Here is a 20,000-nt window from a genome sequence, read left to right on the forward strand (position 1 = left end):
ATTACGTTTCAGCGAAGTCAATTAATATAACATCGATGCCGGGATGATTTGCCTCGGCAATAACATAAATGAACACAAACGTCACTCAGCCCGACACCTCGGACCGACATAACGAGCCGATGAGGGTCTGTGCAAAGAGGGGAGGAGTCCAGCCGCAGTGGCGAGTCGCCATGGCGATGACAACCGTCTAATGAGAGGAGGATTCAGCCGAGCAACACCTCTTGGTTTTTGACCGGAAAGACCTTTAACCGCTGACGTCTCTCAGCGCCTCAACCTTGCACTCCCTCTTGTGTGGTTATACCTCAACTTTGATACTTTCAAACCCAATTGTCCTTTTTTATAATAGTTTTTAACAATTTTGATACGTCTCAGAGGTTCTATAACAGCAGTTAAAAAGTGCTTTGGGAACATGCCATCGTGCCTGTAGCTTTAATTTGAATGGGGTTGTACGGTATACTGGTACTAGTATAGTATGGCGGTACTATTGAATCAAAAACGGTACTATACCCTGTTTTGAAAAGTACCGGTTCGCCGTGTTTTTTTCATTTTGCAGGCATGTCAGGTTCAAACACTGATGACATCTATTAAACAGACAAGAAGCAAGGAATCATGCAGTGACAGAGTTCAATTTAGCTCAATGAGGAGAACGCATGGAGCTGCACACTTGGTCACACTCTCGCCCTACGCTCTAAGGTTCAACTCCTGCGTCCCTTTATTTATTCAGGAGTTCCCCTGTCAACATCACTGAGGCCGCATTTAACAGGGGTGGTCATGTTGGCTCTCCAAGTACCACTGTAATGATCAACATTAAAGTACAGTTGCGTATTAGGCCTGGGTATTGTCAGGTTCAAACACTGAAGACATCTATCAAATAAACAAGAAACAAGGAATCATGCAGAGACAGAGTTCGAATTAGCTCAATGAGGAGAACGCATGGAGTTGCACACTTCGTCACAGTCTCGCCCTACGCTCTAAGGTTCAAATCCTGCGTACCTCTATTCAGGAGTTCCACAGTCAACATCAATGAGGCCACCTCTAACAGGAGTGGTCGCATATATTATGCAAAGCGGGTCTAGTACGCCCAATACTCAACCAAACGACATTACCTCTCGATCAGTGGTTGTCAAACCTTTTTTTTTCACTAAGTACCACTTTAGAGAAAACTTGGCTCTCCAAGTACCACTGTAATCACCAACGTTTAAGTCCAGTAGTGCAGTAGGCCTGGGTATTGTCAGGTTCAAACACTGATAGATAGTACTTTATTGGTCTCTATCTATCTATCTATCTAGCTATCTATCTATGTTTTGACATCTATTACACAGACAAGAAGCAAGGAATAATGCAGCTACATATTTCAATTTAGCTCAATGAGGAGAACGCATGGAGTTGCGCACTTAGTCACAGCCTCGCACTACGCTCTTTAGTACAGCTCGTGCGTCAATCTATTTATTCAGGAGTTCCCCAGTCAACATCACTGAGGCCGCCTCTAAAAGGAGTGGTCACATATATCATGCAAAGCAGGTCCAGTACGCACGATACGTGACTGAATGTGCTGGGGGGCCTTGTGATTTCGCCTTGTTTCTGCTTTGTCTGCGTGCCGTCGTCTTATCTGCGTTGAGGTCCTTGAAGTCCTTGGCTGTTAGCGGGGCTAAAACAAAGATAACATCCGCGGCTGAGGCCACCCCTCAGACAAGACATTTTTGTCCTTGCACAGATAGAAAAAGTACAGCTTGAGCACAATTGCTAATGACTATAGCAACGGACTTTAAGCATACTAAAGTTGTGTGATAATATATACATAGTTATTCTAACGTTGTATGAGCAGAGGAGCATGTTCGGCAGTGCACAATCACAGAGTACTTACAAACAGACGCAGTGTGTAGACAGAAACGGGAGAACGGACGCTTTTTGGCCTAAAAACTAACGATAAAGATGAAGTTATACCGTAGGAGAATACAATAGCTCACCAGAGTCACAATGTAAACAAATGCCATGGGTGGATCTACACCTAACATCCTCTGTAATGATACCAAGTACAGCAGCGTATCTCGTCGATACTACTATGATTACATCGATATTTTTTATCGTCACAAAATCTTTATTTTATTTTTTTTAAATCTGTGTCGGTGATGATGAATCTGTGATGAGGTGGCGACTTGTCCAGGGTGCGCACCACCTACCGCATGAATGCAGCTGAGATAGGCTCCAGCAACCCCAAAAGGGAGTTGTGGTAGAAGAACGGGTTGATGGATGGACGGATGGGTTCACTATTTTCATCATTTATTTTTTAACGGGCATGAGGGCTCGTGGTCACATCATGACATTGCTGGTTTTACGAGCAGAGGAGCATGTTCGGCAGCGCACAATCACCGAGTACTTACAGGCAGACACAGTGTGTGGACAGAAAAGGGAGAACGAACGCATTTTGGCTTAAAAACTGACGATAAAGGTGAAGTTATAACACTGAAACGCCCTCAGGAACAGGTGCGTTAAGACATGGCTAGCTAGCTAACGGCTAACGTCAATCCGCAATCAGCTCCTTCTAAATCACTAATCCTGGTCTCCATGGCGAAAAATAAAGTAAGATTCTTACAAGTATCATCCACGCAAGACGAGGAATAGCTCATTGGCGTCACAATGTAATTAAACGCAATGGGTGGATCTACACCTAACATCCACTGTAATGATACCAAGTACAGGAGCGTATCTAGTCGATACTACTCTGATTATATCCATATGTTTCATCCTCACAAAATCTTTTTTTCCTTTCTTTAAAAATATATATTATGTTTATAAATTGAGAAATATGACCAATGTATGATCCTGTAACTACTTGGTATCGGATTGATGCCCACATTTGTGGTATCAACCAAAATAATGTAAAGTATCCAAACAACAGAGGAATAAGTGATTATTACATTTTAACAGAAGTGTAGGTAAAAACATGTTAAGAGTGAAGGTAAGCAGATCCATCCGTCCATCCATTTCCTACCGCTTATTCCCTTTTTGGGGTTGCGGGGGGCGCTGGCGCCTATCTCAGCTACAATCGGGCGGAAGGCGGGGTACACCCTGGACAAGTCGCCACCTCATCGCAGGGCCAACACAGATAGACATACAACATTCACACACTAGGTCCAATTTAGTGTTGCCAATCAACCTATCCCCAGGTGCATGTTTTTGGAAGGTAAGCAGATATTAACAGTAAATCAACAAGTAGATTAATAATATTTTTTTTTACAGCTTGTCCTTTTAAAAAGATGACAAATTAATACAATGGAAAATGACACACGTTAGACAGGCCAGTCTAGTACCCGCACTGTTTTACTACGAAGCCACGCTGTTGTAACACGTGACTTGGCATTGTCTTGCTGAAATAAGCAGGGGCGTCCATGATTACGTTACTTGGATGGCAACACCTGTATGTACCTTTCAGCATTAATGGTGCCTTCACAGATGTGTAAGTTACCCATGCCTTGGGCACTAATACACCCCCATACCAGCTCACTGGTAAGTGCTGCTATTTGAGCTATTTTTAGAACAGGCCCGCGGGCGACTCATCTGGTCCTTACGGGCTACCTGGCGAACCCCTGCTTTAATCCTACAATGTTCCAGTTCCACAAACAGGTTTTTTTATCACACTTTTGTTGGGTCGCGCCAACCTGGGCCAGCCTGGTGTTCAAAATGGTGTGTGTCCTTTTGTCCAAGTCTCCTAATGTCTTCCACACCTTTTCCAGCCAGCAAATTACCAGGGAATGAACCACTTGCCTTGACCGTGTGTGTGTGTGTGTGTGTGTGTGTGTGTGTGTGTGTGTGTGTGTGTGTGTGTGTCTCTTAGCACCATGACGACGCTGCTGGACCTGAAGAGTAGCGTCCTGCGCCAGGTGCAGAGGAGCCAGTCGCTGAGGAGCCGCCGGGAGCCGCCGCCCACCGAAGGAAGCCCCCTCGCCCACTGCCCCGAACCTTTACCCCGCAGGTGAGTCGGGCGGGCGGGATTTTAGTTGATTACTTGATTGTGGTTAAAGAAAAAAAAAAAAAAAAGTTAAATAAAAGCCGTCGCTGTGCATTCATTACCCCCTAATAATGTTTTTTTTTTTTTTTTTTTAACACTATTTTCTTAGTGGAATATTTCATAGAGAAGCAAAACAAGAATGAATTAGCCTGTGATGAGGTGGCGACTTGTCCAGGGTGTACACCGCCTTCCGCCCGGTTGTAGTTGAGATAGGCACCAGCGCCCCCTCGCCACCCCAAAGGGAATAAGCGGTAGAAAAATGGATGGATCAATAATTTATGTATTTCTATAGTTTTAATTGGGTATAAAAATTGTCTTTTTAAAAATATTGTGAAAAAAAAAAAATCTAATATGTAATATTTTAAATGGCTGTATTTTTTATTTATATTTCATTGTGTTGCTATGTTTTTTAATCTGTTTATTCTTTTTTTTTTTAAATAAACAAAAATGTTCGTCATTGAGAAATATTCAAACAATATTTAAGAGACTTTTTTTGTATACAGTAGTGCGTTTTTTTTTTTTTTTTAACAAATTCAATGTGCTTTATATAAACACAAAAAGGTCATAAATAGTGTTTGAAAAATATCATTTGTAATTTAAAATGCTTTTAATTGGACCTATTTGTAAACAGCTATAAAGTGAAACAGTATTTTTTTAGAGGGGGTATTTTTTATTAATTATGTAATGTATGTATTTTATCTAAGCAAGAATTAAAAAAATAAAATTAAAAAAATGAAATAATTCAATCAGTGCTGATTTAAATTTTCATTATTTTGACTTATATTTCATATTGTTACAATATATCATTTGAACTTGTTTAAAGTGAAACAAGTTTTTTTAAACAGTAGGGCATTTTTTTTTTTTACAAATGTAATACAATCTGGTTTACATAAACTAAAATATTAGTTATTCAGAAATATTAAAATATTTCTAAGAAACTTTTTTTGTACCCAGTAGTGCATTTTTTAACAAATTCAATGTGCTTTATGTAAAATTAAAAATGTCATATAAATAATATTTGAAAATAATCATTTATGATTTAAAATGCTTTTAATTTGACTTATATTTGTATTTTTAAACCTCTATAAGTGAAGCTGTATTTTTTTAGAGAGGATATTTTTTAACAAATGTACTTTATGTATTTTATGTAAGCAAAACATATATTTTTTTTAATTTTTTTGTAATTTTCTGATTTAAAAAAAAATATATAATTCATCCATCCATCCATCCATTTCCTACCGCTTATTCCCTTTCGGGGTCGCGGGGGGCGCTGGCGCCTATCTCAGCTACAATCGGGCGGGAGGCGGGGTATAATTCAATTATTGCTCATTTAAATTGCCATGATTTTGACTTATATTTCATATTGTTACAATATATCATTTGAACTTGTTTAAAGTGAAACAAGTTTTTTCAAACAGTAGGGCTTTTTTTTTTTTTTTACAAATGTAATACAATCTGGTTTACATAAACTAAAATAGTAGTTATTCAGAAATATTAAAATATTTATAAGAAACTTTTTTTGTACCCAGTAGTGCATTTTTTAAACAAATTCAATGTGCTTTATAAAAACATAAAAATGTCATAAATAGTGTTTGAAAAATATCATTTGTAATTTAAAATGCTTTTAATTGGACCTATTTGTAAACAGCTATAAAGTGAAACAGTATTTTTTTAGAGGGGATTTTTTTTATTAAATGTAATGTATGTATTTTATCTAAGCAAGAATTAAAAAAAAAAAAAAAAAAAAATGAAATAATTCAATCAGTGCTGATTTAAATTTTCATTATTTTGACTTATATTTCATATTGTTACAATATATCATTTGAACTTGTTTAAAGTGAAACAAGTTTTTTTAAACAGTAGGGCATTTTTTTTTTTTTTTTTTACAAATGTAATACAATCTGGTTTACATAAACTAAAATAGTAGTTATTCAGAAATATTAAAATATTTATAAGAAACTTTTTTTGTACCCAGTAGTGCATTTTTTAACAAATTCAATGTGCTTTATGTAAAATTAAAAATGTCATATAAATAATATTTGAAAATAATCATTTTTGATTTAAAATGCTTTTAATTTGACTTATATTTGTATTTTTAAACCTCTATAAGTGAAGCTGTATTTTTTTAGAGAGGATATTTTTTAACAAATGTACTTTATGTATTTTATGTAAGCAAAACATATATTTTTTAAATTTTTTTGTAATTTTCTGATTTAAAAAATATATATATATATAATTCAATTATTGCTCATTTAAATTGCCATAATTTTGACTTATATTTCATATTGTTATAATATACCATTTGAACTTGTTTAAAGTGAAACACGTTTTTGTAAACAGTAGGGCATTTTTTTTTTACAAATATAATACAATCTGGTTTATAAAAACAAAAATATTAGTCATTTATAAATATTAAAATATTTATAAGAAACATTTTTTGTACCCAGTAGTGCATTTTTAAACAAATTCAATGTGCTTTATAAAAACATAAAAATGTCATATAAATTATATTTGAAAATAATCATTTATAATTTAAAATGCTTTTAATTTGACTTATATTTGTATTTTTAAACCTCTATAAAGTGAAGCAGTATTTTTTTTAGAGGGGATATTTTTTAACAAATGTACTTTATGTATTTTATGTAAGCAAAACTTTTTTTTTTTAATTTTTTTGTAATTTTCTGATTTAAAAAATAATAATAATAATTCAATTATTGCTCATTTAAATTGCCATAATTTTGACTTCTACTTTATATTGTTACAATATATCATTTGAACCTTTTTAAATTGAAACAAGTTTTTGTAAACAGTAGGGCATTTTTTTTACAAATATAAAACATTCTGGTTTATAAAAACTAAAATATTAGTCATTTATAAATATTAAAATATTTATAAGAAACTTTTGTTGTACCCTGTAGTGCATTTTTTTTTAACAAATTCAATGTGCTTTATGTAAACATAAAAATGTAATTTAAATAATATTTGAAAATAAAAATGTATGGTTTAAAATGCTTTTAATTTGACTTATATTTGTATTTATAAACCTCTATAAAGTGAAGCAATATTTTTTTTAGAGGGGATATTTTTTAACAAATGTACTTTATATATAAGCAAAATATATTTTTTCAGTTAGAAATATTAAAACGGTCTTAGAATGTTTTAAATGTTCTGATTAAAAAAAAAAAAGTTAATTCACTTATTGCTCATTTAAATTGCCATAATTTTGACTTATATTTCATATCGTTACAATACATCATTTGAACCTGCTTAAAGTGGAACACGTTTTTTTAACCAATATAATACAATCTGGTTTATACAAACAAAAATATTAGTCATTTTGAAATATAAATTGAAATATTAAAAAAAATGTTTGGATAAAAAACAATAATAATTTAATTATTGCTCATTTAAATTGCCTTAATTTTGACCTCTATTTCATGTTGTTACAATATATCATTTAAACCTGCTTAAAGTGGAAGAAGTTTTTTTTTTTACCAATATAATACAATCTGGTATATAGGAACAAAAATATTAGTCATTTAGAAATATTAATTCGAAATATTAAAACATTTTTTGGGATTTAAAAAAAAAAATTGAATTATTGCTCATTTAAATTGCCATAATTTTGACTTATATTTCATTTTTAAAATATATATTATTTAAAATATACCTTCCATCCATCTATTTTCCGCCGTTTATTCCCACAAAAACACACACACACATATATATATATATATAATATAATATAATGTTTTTTACAAATATGATCTGGTTTATATGAACAAAAAATAATATATAAATATTAAAATATTTGAAAAAATAAAATAAAATAAAATTCTAAATAATTTATTAAAAAATAGCTTTATTTTTATTTGTTTCAGTTTTATTTTTTAACTTTTATAGTGAGGCATTTTTTTTTCCAACAGTGCATTATCATATATATTGTACATTTATTCATATGTGCTGCAGAGACAACAAGACTGTACTATAAAAGCATGCCAGTATCTATCGCTACGTAATTATGTCCTGTCGTGACAAATGTGTGCGTGCATGACTACAAAAAGACACAATCGAAGCTCACGCTTTAAAGCTGACTCTCTGATGTATTTGTTTTCAATCAGCTTGCTGCCGCCTTCACGTCCGGCCGGCGCGTTCTTAAAAATGCGGGCGGCGTTCACGCTGGAGTTTGGGGTTTTTTTTGGACTCGCCGCGCAGCAAAACCCACGAGGACCAAACTATTACATGCACAGTCAGGCTCTGACGGCTTCACTGCAGTTTTTTAAATGTATTCTTCATGTGTGTATCTTTACTACTGTGTGTGTGTGTGTCTAGACTAAATGTATTATTTGTGTGTATCCATACTGTTTGTGTGTATCTATCCTAAATGTACTTCTGTCTGTATATATACTGTTTGTGTAAGTGTATCTATTCACAATGTTTTCTTAATGTGTGTATCAATACTCTGTTGTTTGTGTCTATACTAAATGTATGTATGTGTGTATCAATACGCTTATGTTGTGTAGGAATAGGTACCAAATCCGTTACTTTTTTTTGGCACCTACCGAATCCCACCAGTTCACTCCAGCAGCACTGAGAGCAGACTCGGCCAAACGACAGTACCTCTAGGTCAGTGGTTGTCCAATTTTTAAAGTACGGTAGCGCAGTAGGCCTGGGTATTGTCAAGTTCAAACACTGATGACATCTATTACACAGACAAGAAGCAAGGAATTGCGCAGAGACAGAGTTACATTTAGCTCATGAGGAGAATGCATGGAGCTGCACACTTAGTCACAGTCACCCCTCAGACAAGAAGTTTTTGTCCTTGCACAGATAGCAAAAGTATAGCTTGAGCACAATAGCAACAGACTTCAAGCACCAATTGTGTGATAACTAAAACAAATTTTCTAACAGTATTCTTTAAAAACAAGGGAAATGTTGCTCCAGTTTTCCCAAAAAATACGCTATCTTGATGCTATTATACGTTTGCTTCGCTATTGACATGCTACTGATTAGCATTAGCGATTTTACTTCTTTATTTGTGCACCGTCAAATTTGTTGACGCGGGCAATCACTCCAGCAGCACTGTGAGCAGTAATAGCCAAACAACAGTACCTTTCAGGTCAGTGGTTGTCCAATTTTTTTTCACCAAGTACCACCTCAGAAAAACACTTGGATCTCCCAGCACCACCGTAATGACCAAGGTTAAAGTACGGTAGCGCAGTAGGCCTGGGTATTCTCAGGTTCAAACACTGATGACATCTATTACACAGACAAGAAGCAAGGAATTGCGCAGAGACAGAATTACATTTAGCTCATGAGGAGAATGCATGGAGCTGCACACTTAGTCACAGTCACCCCTCAGACAAGAAGTTTTTGTCCTTGCACAGATAGCAAAAGTATAGCTTGAGCTCAATAGCAACAGACTTTAAGCACCAATTGTGTGATAACTTAAACAATTATTCTAACAGTATTCATTAAAAACAAGGGAGATGTTGCTCCAGTTTTCCCCAAAAATACGCTAGCTTGATGCTATTATACGTTTGCTTCGCTATTGACATGCTACTGATTAGCATTAGCGATTTTACTTCTTTATTTGTGCACCGTCAAATTTGTTGATGCGGGCAATCAATCCAGCAGCACTGTGAGCAGTAACAGCCAAACAACAGTACCTTTAGGTCAGTGGTTGTCCAATTTTTTTTCACCAAGTACCACCTCAGAAAAACACTTGGATCTCCCAGCACCACCGTAATGACCAACGTTAAAGTACGGTAGCGCAGTAGGCCTGGGTATTGTCAGGTTCAAACACTGATGACATCTATTACACAGACAAGAAGCAAGGAATCGCGCAGGGACAGAGTTCAATTTAGCTCATGAGGAGAATGCATGGAGCTGCACACTTAGTCACAGTCACCCCTCAGACCAGAAGTTTTTGTCCTTGCACAGATAGCAAAAAGTATAGCTTCAGCTCAATAGCAACAGACTTTAAGCACCGATTGTGTGATAACTTAAACAATTATTCTAACAGTATTCATTAAAAATAAGGGAGATGTTGCTCCAGTTTTCCAAAAAAATACGCTAGCTTGATGCTATTATACGTTTGCTTCGCTATTGACATGCTACTGATTAGCATTAGCGATTTTACTTCTTTATTTGTGCACCGTCAAATTTGTTGATGCGGGCAATCACTCCAGCAGCACTGTGAGCAGCAACAGCCAAACAACAGTACCTTTAGGTCAGTGGTTGTCCAATTTTTTTTCACCAAGTACCACCTCAGAAAAACACTTGGATCTCCCAGCACCACCGTAATGACCAAGGTTAAAGTACGGTAGCGCAGTAGGCCTGGGTATTGTCAAGTTCAAACACTGATGACATCTATTACACAGACAAGAAGCAAGGAATTGCGCAGAGACATAGTTACATTTAGCTCATGAGGAGAATGCATGGAGCTGCACACTTAGTCACAGTCACCCCTCAGACAAGAAGTTTTTGTCCTTGCACAGATAGCAAAAGTATAGCTTGAGCTCAAGAGCAACAGACTTTAAGCACCAATTGTGTGATAACTTAAACAATTTTTCTAACAGTATTTATTAAAAACAAGGGAGATGTTGCTCCAGTTTTCCCAAAAAATACGCTAGCTAGATGCTATTATACGTTTCCTTCGCTATTGACATGCTACTGATTAGTATTAGCGATTTTACTTCTTTATTTGTGCACCGTCAAATTTGTTGACGCGGGCAATCACTCCAGCAGCACTGTGAGCAGTAACAGCCAAACGACAGTTCCTCTAGGTCAGTGGTTGTCTAATTTTTTTTTCACCAAGTACCACCTTAGAAAACACTTAGCTATTTAAGTACCACCGTAATGACCAAGGTTAAAGTACGGTAGCGCAGTAGGCCTGGGTATTGTCAGGTTCAAACACTGATGACATCTATTACACAGACAAGAAGCAAGGAATTATGCAGGGACAGAGTTCAATTCAGCTCATGAGGAGAATGCATGGCGCTGCACACTTAGTCACAGTCACCCCTCAGACCAGAAGTTTTTGTCCTTGCACAGATAGCAAAAGTATAGCTTGAGCTCAATAGCAACAGACTTTAAGCACCAATTGTGTGATAACTTAAACAATTATTCTAACAGTATTCATTAAAAACAAGGGAAATGTTGCTCCAGTTTTCCAAAAAAATACGCTAGCTTGATGCTATTATACGTTTCCTTCGCTATTGACATGCTACTGATTAGGATTAGCGATTTTACTTCTTAATTTGTGCACCGTCAAATTTGTTGACGCGGGCAATCACTCCAGCAGCACTGTGAGCAGTAACAGCCAATCAACAGTACATTTAGGTCAATGGTTGTCCAATTTTTTTTCACCAATGACCACCTCAGAAAAACACTTGGCTCTCCAAGTACCACCGTAATGACCAAGGTTAAAGTACGGTAGCGCAGTAGGCCTGGGTATTGTCAGGTTCAAACACTGATGACATCTATTACACAGACAAGAAGCAAGGAATCATGCAGTGACAGAGTTCAATTCAACTCATGAGGAGAATGCATGGAGCTGCACACTTAGTCACAGTCACCCTCTCAGACAAGAAGTTTTTGTCCTTGCACAGATAGCAAAAGTGTAGCTTGAGCACAATAGCAACAGACTTTAAGCACCAATTGTGTGATAACTTAAACAATTATTCTAACAGTATTCATTAAAAACAAGGGAGATGTTGCTCCAGTTTTCCAAAAAAATACGCTAGCTTGATGCTATCATACGTTTCCTTCGCTATTGACATGCTACTGATTAGCATTAGCGATTTTACTTCTTTATTCGTGCACCGTCAAATTTGTTGATTCGGGCAATCACTCCAGCAGCACTGTGAGCAGTAACAGCCAAACAACAGTACCTTTCAGGTCAGTGGTTGTCCAATTTTTTTTCACCAAGTACCACCTCAGAAAAACACTTGGATCTCCCAGCACCACCGTAATGACCAAGGTTAAAGTACGGTAGCGCAGTAGGCCTGGGTATTGTCAGGTTCAAACACTGATGACATCTATTACACAGACAAGAAGCAAGGAATCATGCAGTGACAGAGTTCAATTCAACTCATGAGGAGAATGCATGGAGCTGCACACTTAGTCACAGTCACCCTCTCAGACAAGAAGTTTTTGTCCTTGCACAGATAGCAAAAGTGTAGCTTGAGCACAATAGCAACAGACTTTAAGCACCAATTGTGTGATAACTTAAACAATTATTCTAACAGTATTCATTAAAAACAAGGGAGATGTTGCTCCAGTTTTCCAAAAAAATACGCTAGCTTGATGCTATCATACGTTTCCTTCGCTATTGACATGCTACTGATTAGCATTAGCGATTTTACTTCTTTATTCGTGCACCGTCAAATTTGTTGATTCGGGCAATCACTCCAGCAGCACTGTGAGCAGTAACAGCCAAACAACAGTACCTTTCAGGTCAGTGGTTGTCCAATTTTTTTTCACCAAGTACCACCTCAGAAAAACACTTGGATCTCCCAGCACCACCGTAATGACCAAGGTTAAAGTACGGTAGCGCAGTAGGCCTGGGTATTGTCAGGTTCAAACACTGATGACATCTATTACACAGACAAGAAGCAAGGAATCATGCAGAGACAGAGTTCAATTTAGCTCATGAGGAGAATGCATGGAGCTGCACACTTAGTCACAGTCACCCCTCAGACCAGAAGTTTTTGTCCTTGCACAGATAGCAAAAGTATAGCTTGAGCTCAATAGCAACAGACTTCAAGCACCAATTGTGTGATAACTTACACAAATGTTCTAACAGTATTCATTAAAAACAAGGGAAATGTTGCTCCAGTTTTCCAAAAAAATACGCTAGCTTGATGCTTTTATACGTTTGCTTCGCTATTGACATGCTACTGATTAGCATTAGCAATTTTACTTCTTTATTTGTGCACCGTCAAATTTGTTGACGCTGGTAATCACTCCAGCAGCACTGTGAGCAGTAACAGACAAACAACAGTACCTTTAGGTCAGTGGTTGTCCAATTTTTTTTCACCAAGTACCACCTCCGAAAAACACTTGGATCTCCCAGCACCACCGTAATGACCAACGTTAAAGTACGGTAGCGCAGTAGGCATGGGTATTGTCAGGTTCAAACACTGATGACATCTATTACACAGACAAGAAGCAAGGAATCATGCAGAGACAGAGTTCAATTTAGCTCATGAGGAGAATGCATGGAGCTGCACACTTAGTCACAGTCACCCTCTCAGACAATAAGTTTTTGTCCTTGCACAGATAGCAAAAGTATTGCTTGAGCACAATAGCAATAGACTTTAAGCACCAATTGTGTGATAACTTAAACAATTATTCTAACAGTATTTATTAAAAACAAGGGAGATGTTGCTCCAGTTTTCCAAAAAATACGCTAGATTGATGCTATTATACGTTTCCTTTGCTATTGACATGCTACTGATTAGCATTAGCGATTGTACTTCTTTATTTGTGCACCGTCAAATTTGTTGATGCGGGCAATCACTCCAGCAGCACTGTGAGCAGTAACAGCCAAACGACAGTACCTCTAGGTCAGTGGTTGTCTAATTTTTTTTTCACCAAGTACCACCTCAGAAAAACACTTGGATCTCCCAGCACCACCGTAATGACCAAGGTTAAAGTACGGTAGCGCAGTAGGCCTGGATATTGTCAGGTTCAAACACTGATGACATCTATTAAACAGACAAGAAGCAAGGAATCGTGCAGAGACACAGTTCAATTTAGCTCATGAGGAGAATGCATGGAGCTGCACACTTAGTCACAGTCACCCTCTCAGACAAGAAGTTTTTGTCCTTGCACAGATAGCAAAAGTATAGCTTGAGCACAATAGCAAAAGACTTTAAGCACCAATTGTGTGATAACTTAAACAATTATTCTAACAGTATTCATTAAAAACAAGGGAAATGTTGCTCCAGTTTTCCAAAAAAATACGCTAGCTTGATGCTATTATACGTTTGCTTCGCTATTGACATGCTACTGATTAGCATTAGCGATTTTACTTCTTTATTCGTGCACCGTCAAATTTGTTGACGCGGGCAATCACTCCAGCAGCACTGTGAGCAGTAACAGCCAAATGACAGTTCCTTTAGGTCAGTGGTTGTCTAATTTTTTTTTCACCAAGTATCACCTTAGAAAACACTTGGCTCTCCAAGTACCACCGTAATGACCAAGGTTAAAGTACGGTAGCGCAGTAGGCCTCGGTATTGTCAGGTTCAAACATTGATGACATCTATTACACAGACAAGAAGCAAGGAATCATGCAGAGACAGAGTTCAATTTAGCTCATGAGGAGAATGCATGGAGCTGCACACTTAGTCACAGTCACCCCTCAGACGAGAAGTTTTTGTCCTTGCACAGATAGCAAAAGTATAGCTTGAGCACAATAGCTAATAACAATAGCAACAGACTTTAAGCACAAATTGTGTGATAACTTAAACATAATTATTCTAACAGTATTCATTAAAAACAAGGGAGATTTTTTTAATTGAAGTTAAATGAGGCTCCAGTTTTCCCAAAAAATACGCTAGCTTGATGCTATTATACGTTTGCTTCGCTATTGACATGCTACTGATTAACAATAGCGATTTTACATCTTAATTTGTGCACCGTCAAATTTGTTTAGGCGGGCAATCATTCCAGCAGCAGTGAGAGCAGACTCTGACAACCACCTAGAGGTCCTGTCGTTTGGCCAACATTTTTTCCACCTCAAAAAACACTTGGCTCTCCAAGTTCCACCCTAATGGCCAAAATCCAAATATAGTTGCGCAGTAGGCCTTGGTATTCGTTAAAAACAAGGGAGAGGTTGTGTTTAGCAAGTGAACTTAATAGTTTTGGCCACTGTAGCGTTACACACAGTTTGAACAGTAACACCGTGCTTGAATGTGGGAAAATAAAACACTGTACTTTCATCAAGGGATTCTTCTCTCTAGTACCACAATTTGGTAATTTGCAAAGTAAACGACTCAAAAGACGCTCCAACGTAAGTTAAGTGAGGCTCCAGTTTTCCAAAATATATGCTAGCTTGATGCTAATATACGTTTGTTTGGCTAATTGCATTAGCTATTTTACATCTTAATTTGTACAGCGTCAACATTTGTTGGTGAAAACTACAACTAAGATGCACGCTACAATCAAAGCTGGTGCGTAATTAGTACAATACTTGCAGTATTAACACTTTGTAGGGCGCAACGGACAGCAAAGACTGAACCGATCAACGCACCGTGAACTATACACTACTGCCATTTAATAATAATACATTTTATTTGTAAAAGCTCTTTGTATTGAGTAAACAATCTCAAAGTGCTACAGTGTATTAAAAAAAATAAAAGATGATTAAAATAAATTTAAAAAAAAATCTAGAACATTTTAATAGCCAGAACTAGTATGCATATATCTAAAAAAGGCTTTTTCAAAAAGCAGGGTTTTTAAGCCTTTTTTAAAAGCATCCACAGTCTGTGGTGCCCTCAGGTGGTCAGGGAGAGCGTTCCACAGACTGGGAGCGGTGGAGCCATTGTTCGTAGTTTTTTCCTCAGAGGTTGGAGGGGGTTAGCCTGTCTGGAGCGGAGGTGTCGTGTGAAGGATTTGGGGGTGAGTAGTTCTTAGAGGTAGTCTGAGGCATTTCCATGGAGGCAATGGTGGGTTAGTAAGGAGACTTTGTAGTCAATCCAGAGGGGAACAGGAGGCCAGTGAAAGGGTTCGAAAATTGATGTGATATGGTCATATATCCTTGATATAATGCACTTGTAATACCTGCAAATGACCAAATGTGATAATAAAAAAATTGATTTTATTATTAAAAACAATTAATGTTTTTTTATACACACAAAAGTACCACAAAAGTTGAGTACCAGTGTCAAATCTCCGGTATCCGGAATCGGTACCGTATCAGTTCAAATTTCCCGAAGTGTGTGTGTGTGTAAGTAAAAAAATAAAACATTTTTAGTAAAAACCAGACGGTGATTTCCATTATTCTAGCTATAGTGGAAAGGGGGGCCCTCACAATCTACTAACCAAACGTGGGTCCACACAAAGTAGGCAAGACGTGTGTGTGTGTGTGTGTGTGTGTGTGTGTGCGTGTGTGTGTGTGTGTGTGTGTGTGTGTGTGTGTGTGTGTGTGTGTGTAAGTAAAAAAATAATTTTTTTTTAGTAAAAACCAGACGGTGATATTCATCGTTCTAGCTATAGTGGAAAGGGGGGCCCTCACAATCTACTGACCAAACGTGGGTCCACACAAAGTAGGCAAGACGTGTGTGTGTGTGTGTGTGTGTGTGTGTGTGTGTGTGTGTGTGTGTGTGTGACGGTAAACAAACAAAAAAAATAGGAAAAACCAGACGGTGATCCATATCAGACCCAAAATGTAATCATTTGTTCCTTATCCCATTTCTGACATTTCCTGAAAGTCTCATGAAAATGTGCCCATAACTTTTTCTGCCATGAAATAAACAGATTAAAGGGTCTTGTCAGTCATCCACTGTCTTAGTCTCCGCGGGTGGAGGCGAGGCCCCCGGGATGTAGACACAGAAGTTGAAGCTCGTAAAGTAGGTAAGAATAGGAAAGAATTCCACTTTCAAAGCTTCAGCAATTAGTTTCCTCAGTTCCCAAATGTTTATTGAGTGTTGTTAAAAGAAAAGGTGATGTAACACAGTGGTGAACATGCCCTTTCCCAACTACTTCGGCACGTGTTGCAGCCATGAAATTCTAAGTTAATTATTATTTGCAAAAATAAAAATAAAGTTTGAGTTTGAACATCAAATATCTTGTCTTTGAAGTGCAGTCAACTGAATATGGGTTGAAAAAGATTTGCAAATCATTGTATTCCGTTTATATATATATATATATATATATATATATATATATATATATATATATATATATATATACATATATATAAATATGATACATGCATATTTACCACAGATATCATATATATCATATACATATACATGTTTTATATGTATATATCATATATATATATATAGATATGGGTATATTTATCCATACATTTGTATATCATCTAAATGTGTCATATATGATATATATCTACATATAATATATAGCTAAATATCATATATATATATATATATATATATATATATATATATATATATATATATATATATATATATATATATATATATATAATTGTCATATATTTAATATGATATAATAATGTCAGGTTCAAACACTGATGACATCTATTAAACAAGACAAAAGGCAAGGAATCAAACAGAGACAGAATTAAATTTGGACTCAGATCCGAGGAGAGATATGTACACTCTTTGTACAGTTTACACCACGCTCTGCCCCAAGATCGTACTCCTCCTTCTTTATTTGCCCCTCCACCCCCTTTCCCACAGCTGCTTCCTCAGGGAAGTGGGTTGTGAACAGCGTTGCCCTCGGTTCCCGAACAGTTCAAAGAGAGTTCCATAAAATAGTTCAAAGAGAGTCCCATAAAATAGATCAAAATGTGTTCGTAAAAATACTTAAAATACTTCTTCTGGAATTTGGGCAGATCCTGCCATCCGTCCGCTAGGAAGTCCGAGTGGAGTTTTACGAGCATTCTTCTTGGAAGGTTTCAGCCTTTTGTCTTCTTGCCCGGAACACAACGTAATACAAAGTTTTTTGTGATAATTTAGAAACAATTATTCGAACAAATAATTATAATTATTTTTGTTGGCTGGGATCACACTCCTCAGGCTTCCCGGTAAGGTTTATTCAGTTATACTGGAGAGGAGACTACGCCGGATAGTCGAACCTCGGATTCAGGAGGAACAGTGTGGTTTCCGTCCTGGTCGTGGAACTGTGGACCAGCTCTATACTCTCGGCAGGGTCCTTGAGGGTGCATGGGAGTTTGCCCAACCAGTCTACATGTGCTTTGTGGACTTGGAGAAGGCATTCGACCGTGTCCCTCGGGAAGTCCTGTGGGGAGTGCTCAGAGAGTACAAGGTATTGGATTTTCTTATTGTGGTGGTCCGCTCCCTGTATGATCAGTGTCAGAGCTTGGTCCGCATTGCCGGCGGTAAGTGGAACACATTTCCAGTGAGGGTTGGACTCCGCCAAGGCTGTCCTTTGTCACCGATTCTGTTCATAACTTTTATGGACAGAATTTCTAGGCGCAGTCAAGGCGTTGAGGGGTTCCGGTTTGGATGACCGCGGGATTAGGTCTCCGCTTTTTGCAGATGATGTGGTCCTGACGGCGTCATCTGGCCGGGATCTTCAGTTCTCACTGGATCGATTCGCAGCCGAGTGTGAAGCGACCGAATTAAGAATCAGCACCTCCAAGTCCGAGTCCATGGTTCTCGCCCGGAAAAGGGTGGAATGCCATCTCCGGTTTGGGGAGGAGACCCTGCCCCAAGTGGAGGAGTTCAAGTACCTAGAAGTCTTGTTCACGAGTGAGGGAAGAGTGGATCGTGAGATCGACAGGCGGATCGGTGCGGCGTCTTCAGTAATGCGGACGTTGTACCGATCCGTTGTGGTGAAGAAGGAGCTGAGCCGGAAGGCAAAGCTCTCAATTGACCGGTCGATCTACGTTCCCATCCTCACCTATGGTCATGAGCTTTGGGTCATGACCGAAAGGATAAGATCACGGGTACAAGCGGCAGAAATAAGTTTCCTCCGCCGGGTGGCGGGTCTCTCCCTTAGAGATAGGGTGTGAAGGTCTGCCATCCGGGTTAGTGGTTAAAGTGTCCGCCCTAAGATTGGTAGATCGTGAGTTCAAATCCCGACCGAGTCATACCAAAGACTATAAAAATGGGACCCATTACCTCCCTGCTTGGCACTCAGCATTAAGGGTTGGAATTGGGGGTTAAATCACCATAAATGATTCCCGGGCGTGGCACCGCTGCTGCCCACTGCTCCCTCTCACCCCCCAGGGGGTGATCAAGGGTGATGGGTCAAATGCAGAGAATAATTTCGCCACATGTAGTATGTGTGTGACAATCATTGGTACTTTTAACTTTAACATTGAGAGTATCCAGATGAGGTGGTTCAGGCATCTGGTCAGGATGCCACCCGAACGCCTCCCTAGGGATGTGTTTAGGGCACGTCCAACCAATAGGAGGCCACGGGGAAGACCCAGGACACGTTGGGAAGACTATGTCTCCCGGCTGGCCTGGGAACGCCTCGGGATCCCCCGGGGAAGAGCTAGACGAAGTGGCTGGGGAGAGGGAAGTCTGGGCTTCCCTGCTTAGGCTGCTGCCCCCGCGACCCGACCTCGGATAAGCGGAAGAAGATGGATGGATGGATTTTTGTTAATCACTAGTCATAATAATAATATTAGTGATAGTAATAATATATAAGTGAAATTCTCTTCATGATAGTAAGTGTAATCGAAAATAAAAGCTGCCATGATGCTAAATGCATTAGCTGTATTAGCAACTTCTTGTACTTGAGTATATAAACATATTTTATATGACGGATTATGTATAAAAACGTCAATATGTTTGCCTTTCCAAGGGGCGCATGTCCCAAGTCTGTCCTGTGTCGTGTTTGTCATGTGCTGGCCTATTAATAACGCTGTGGGTGTTCATCACGGAAAGTTGTTTCCCCGCTTGTCTCATAGCAACAAATGAAGCGACTAAGGTGCATCACCCCCCCCCCCCCCCCCTCCCCTTCCCCACCCTGCTTCCACCACCTCGGTCCTGTTTTCAAGCCTCATCTGCGCCACAAAAACCTAATAGTATGAACCTGGGCGTTGCCACGGCAACCCCAACGCAGGCTGGCTTGTGTTCGGCGTGAACTTTGCTTGTTATGACGACCATTGTTTATTTTCAACGTGGCGGACGACCCCCAATCACCCCCCCCCCCCCCAAACCCCCCGCTCGACCCGGCGTTTATCCGCCGGCGTATCGCCGGGGTGATACATTTGAATAAACACGTTATCAAATCCGATGCCAGCGGGGATCCTTTCCGCGGCGGGCTTTAAATAGTCGTCTGAACTGTCACGATGGTG

The 20,000-nt window shown here is 38.4% G+C and overlaps 1 protein-coding gene across 1 annotated transcript in view; it reads left to right on the forward strand.

Annotated features, from left to right (window-relative positions):
- LOC133555872 (BAI1-associated protein 3-like) overlaps positions 1-20,000 on the forward strand; it is a 155,398-nt gene that overhangs the window by 38,978 nt on the left and 96,420 nt on the right. The window contains exon 2 of the mRNA XM_061905317.1: positions 3,836-3,973. Within this exon, the coding sequence (XP_061761301.1) occupies positions 3,840-3,973 (134 nt within the window). The 5' untranslated portion in view covers positions 3,836-3,839. The remainder of the gene's footprint in view (positions 1-3,835; positions 3,974-20,000) is intronic.

Source organism: Nerophis ophidion, linkage group LG07 (assembly GCF_033978795.1).
Source record: "Nerophis ophidion isolate RoL-2023_Sa linkage group LG07, RoL_Noph_v1.0, whole genome shotgun sequence".
Classification (NCBI taxonomy): Eukaryota; Metazoa; Chordata; class Actinopteri; order Syngnathiformes; family Syngnathidae; genus Nerophis; species Nerophis ophidion.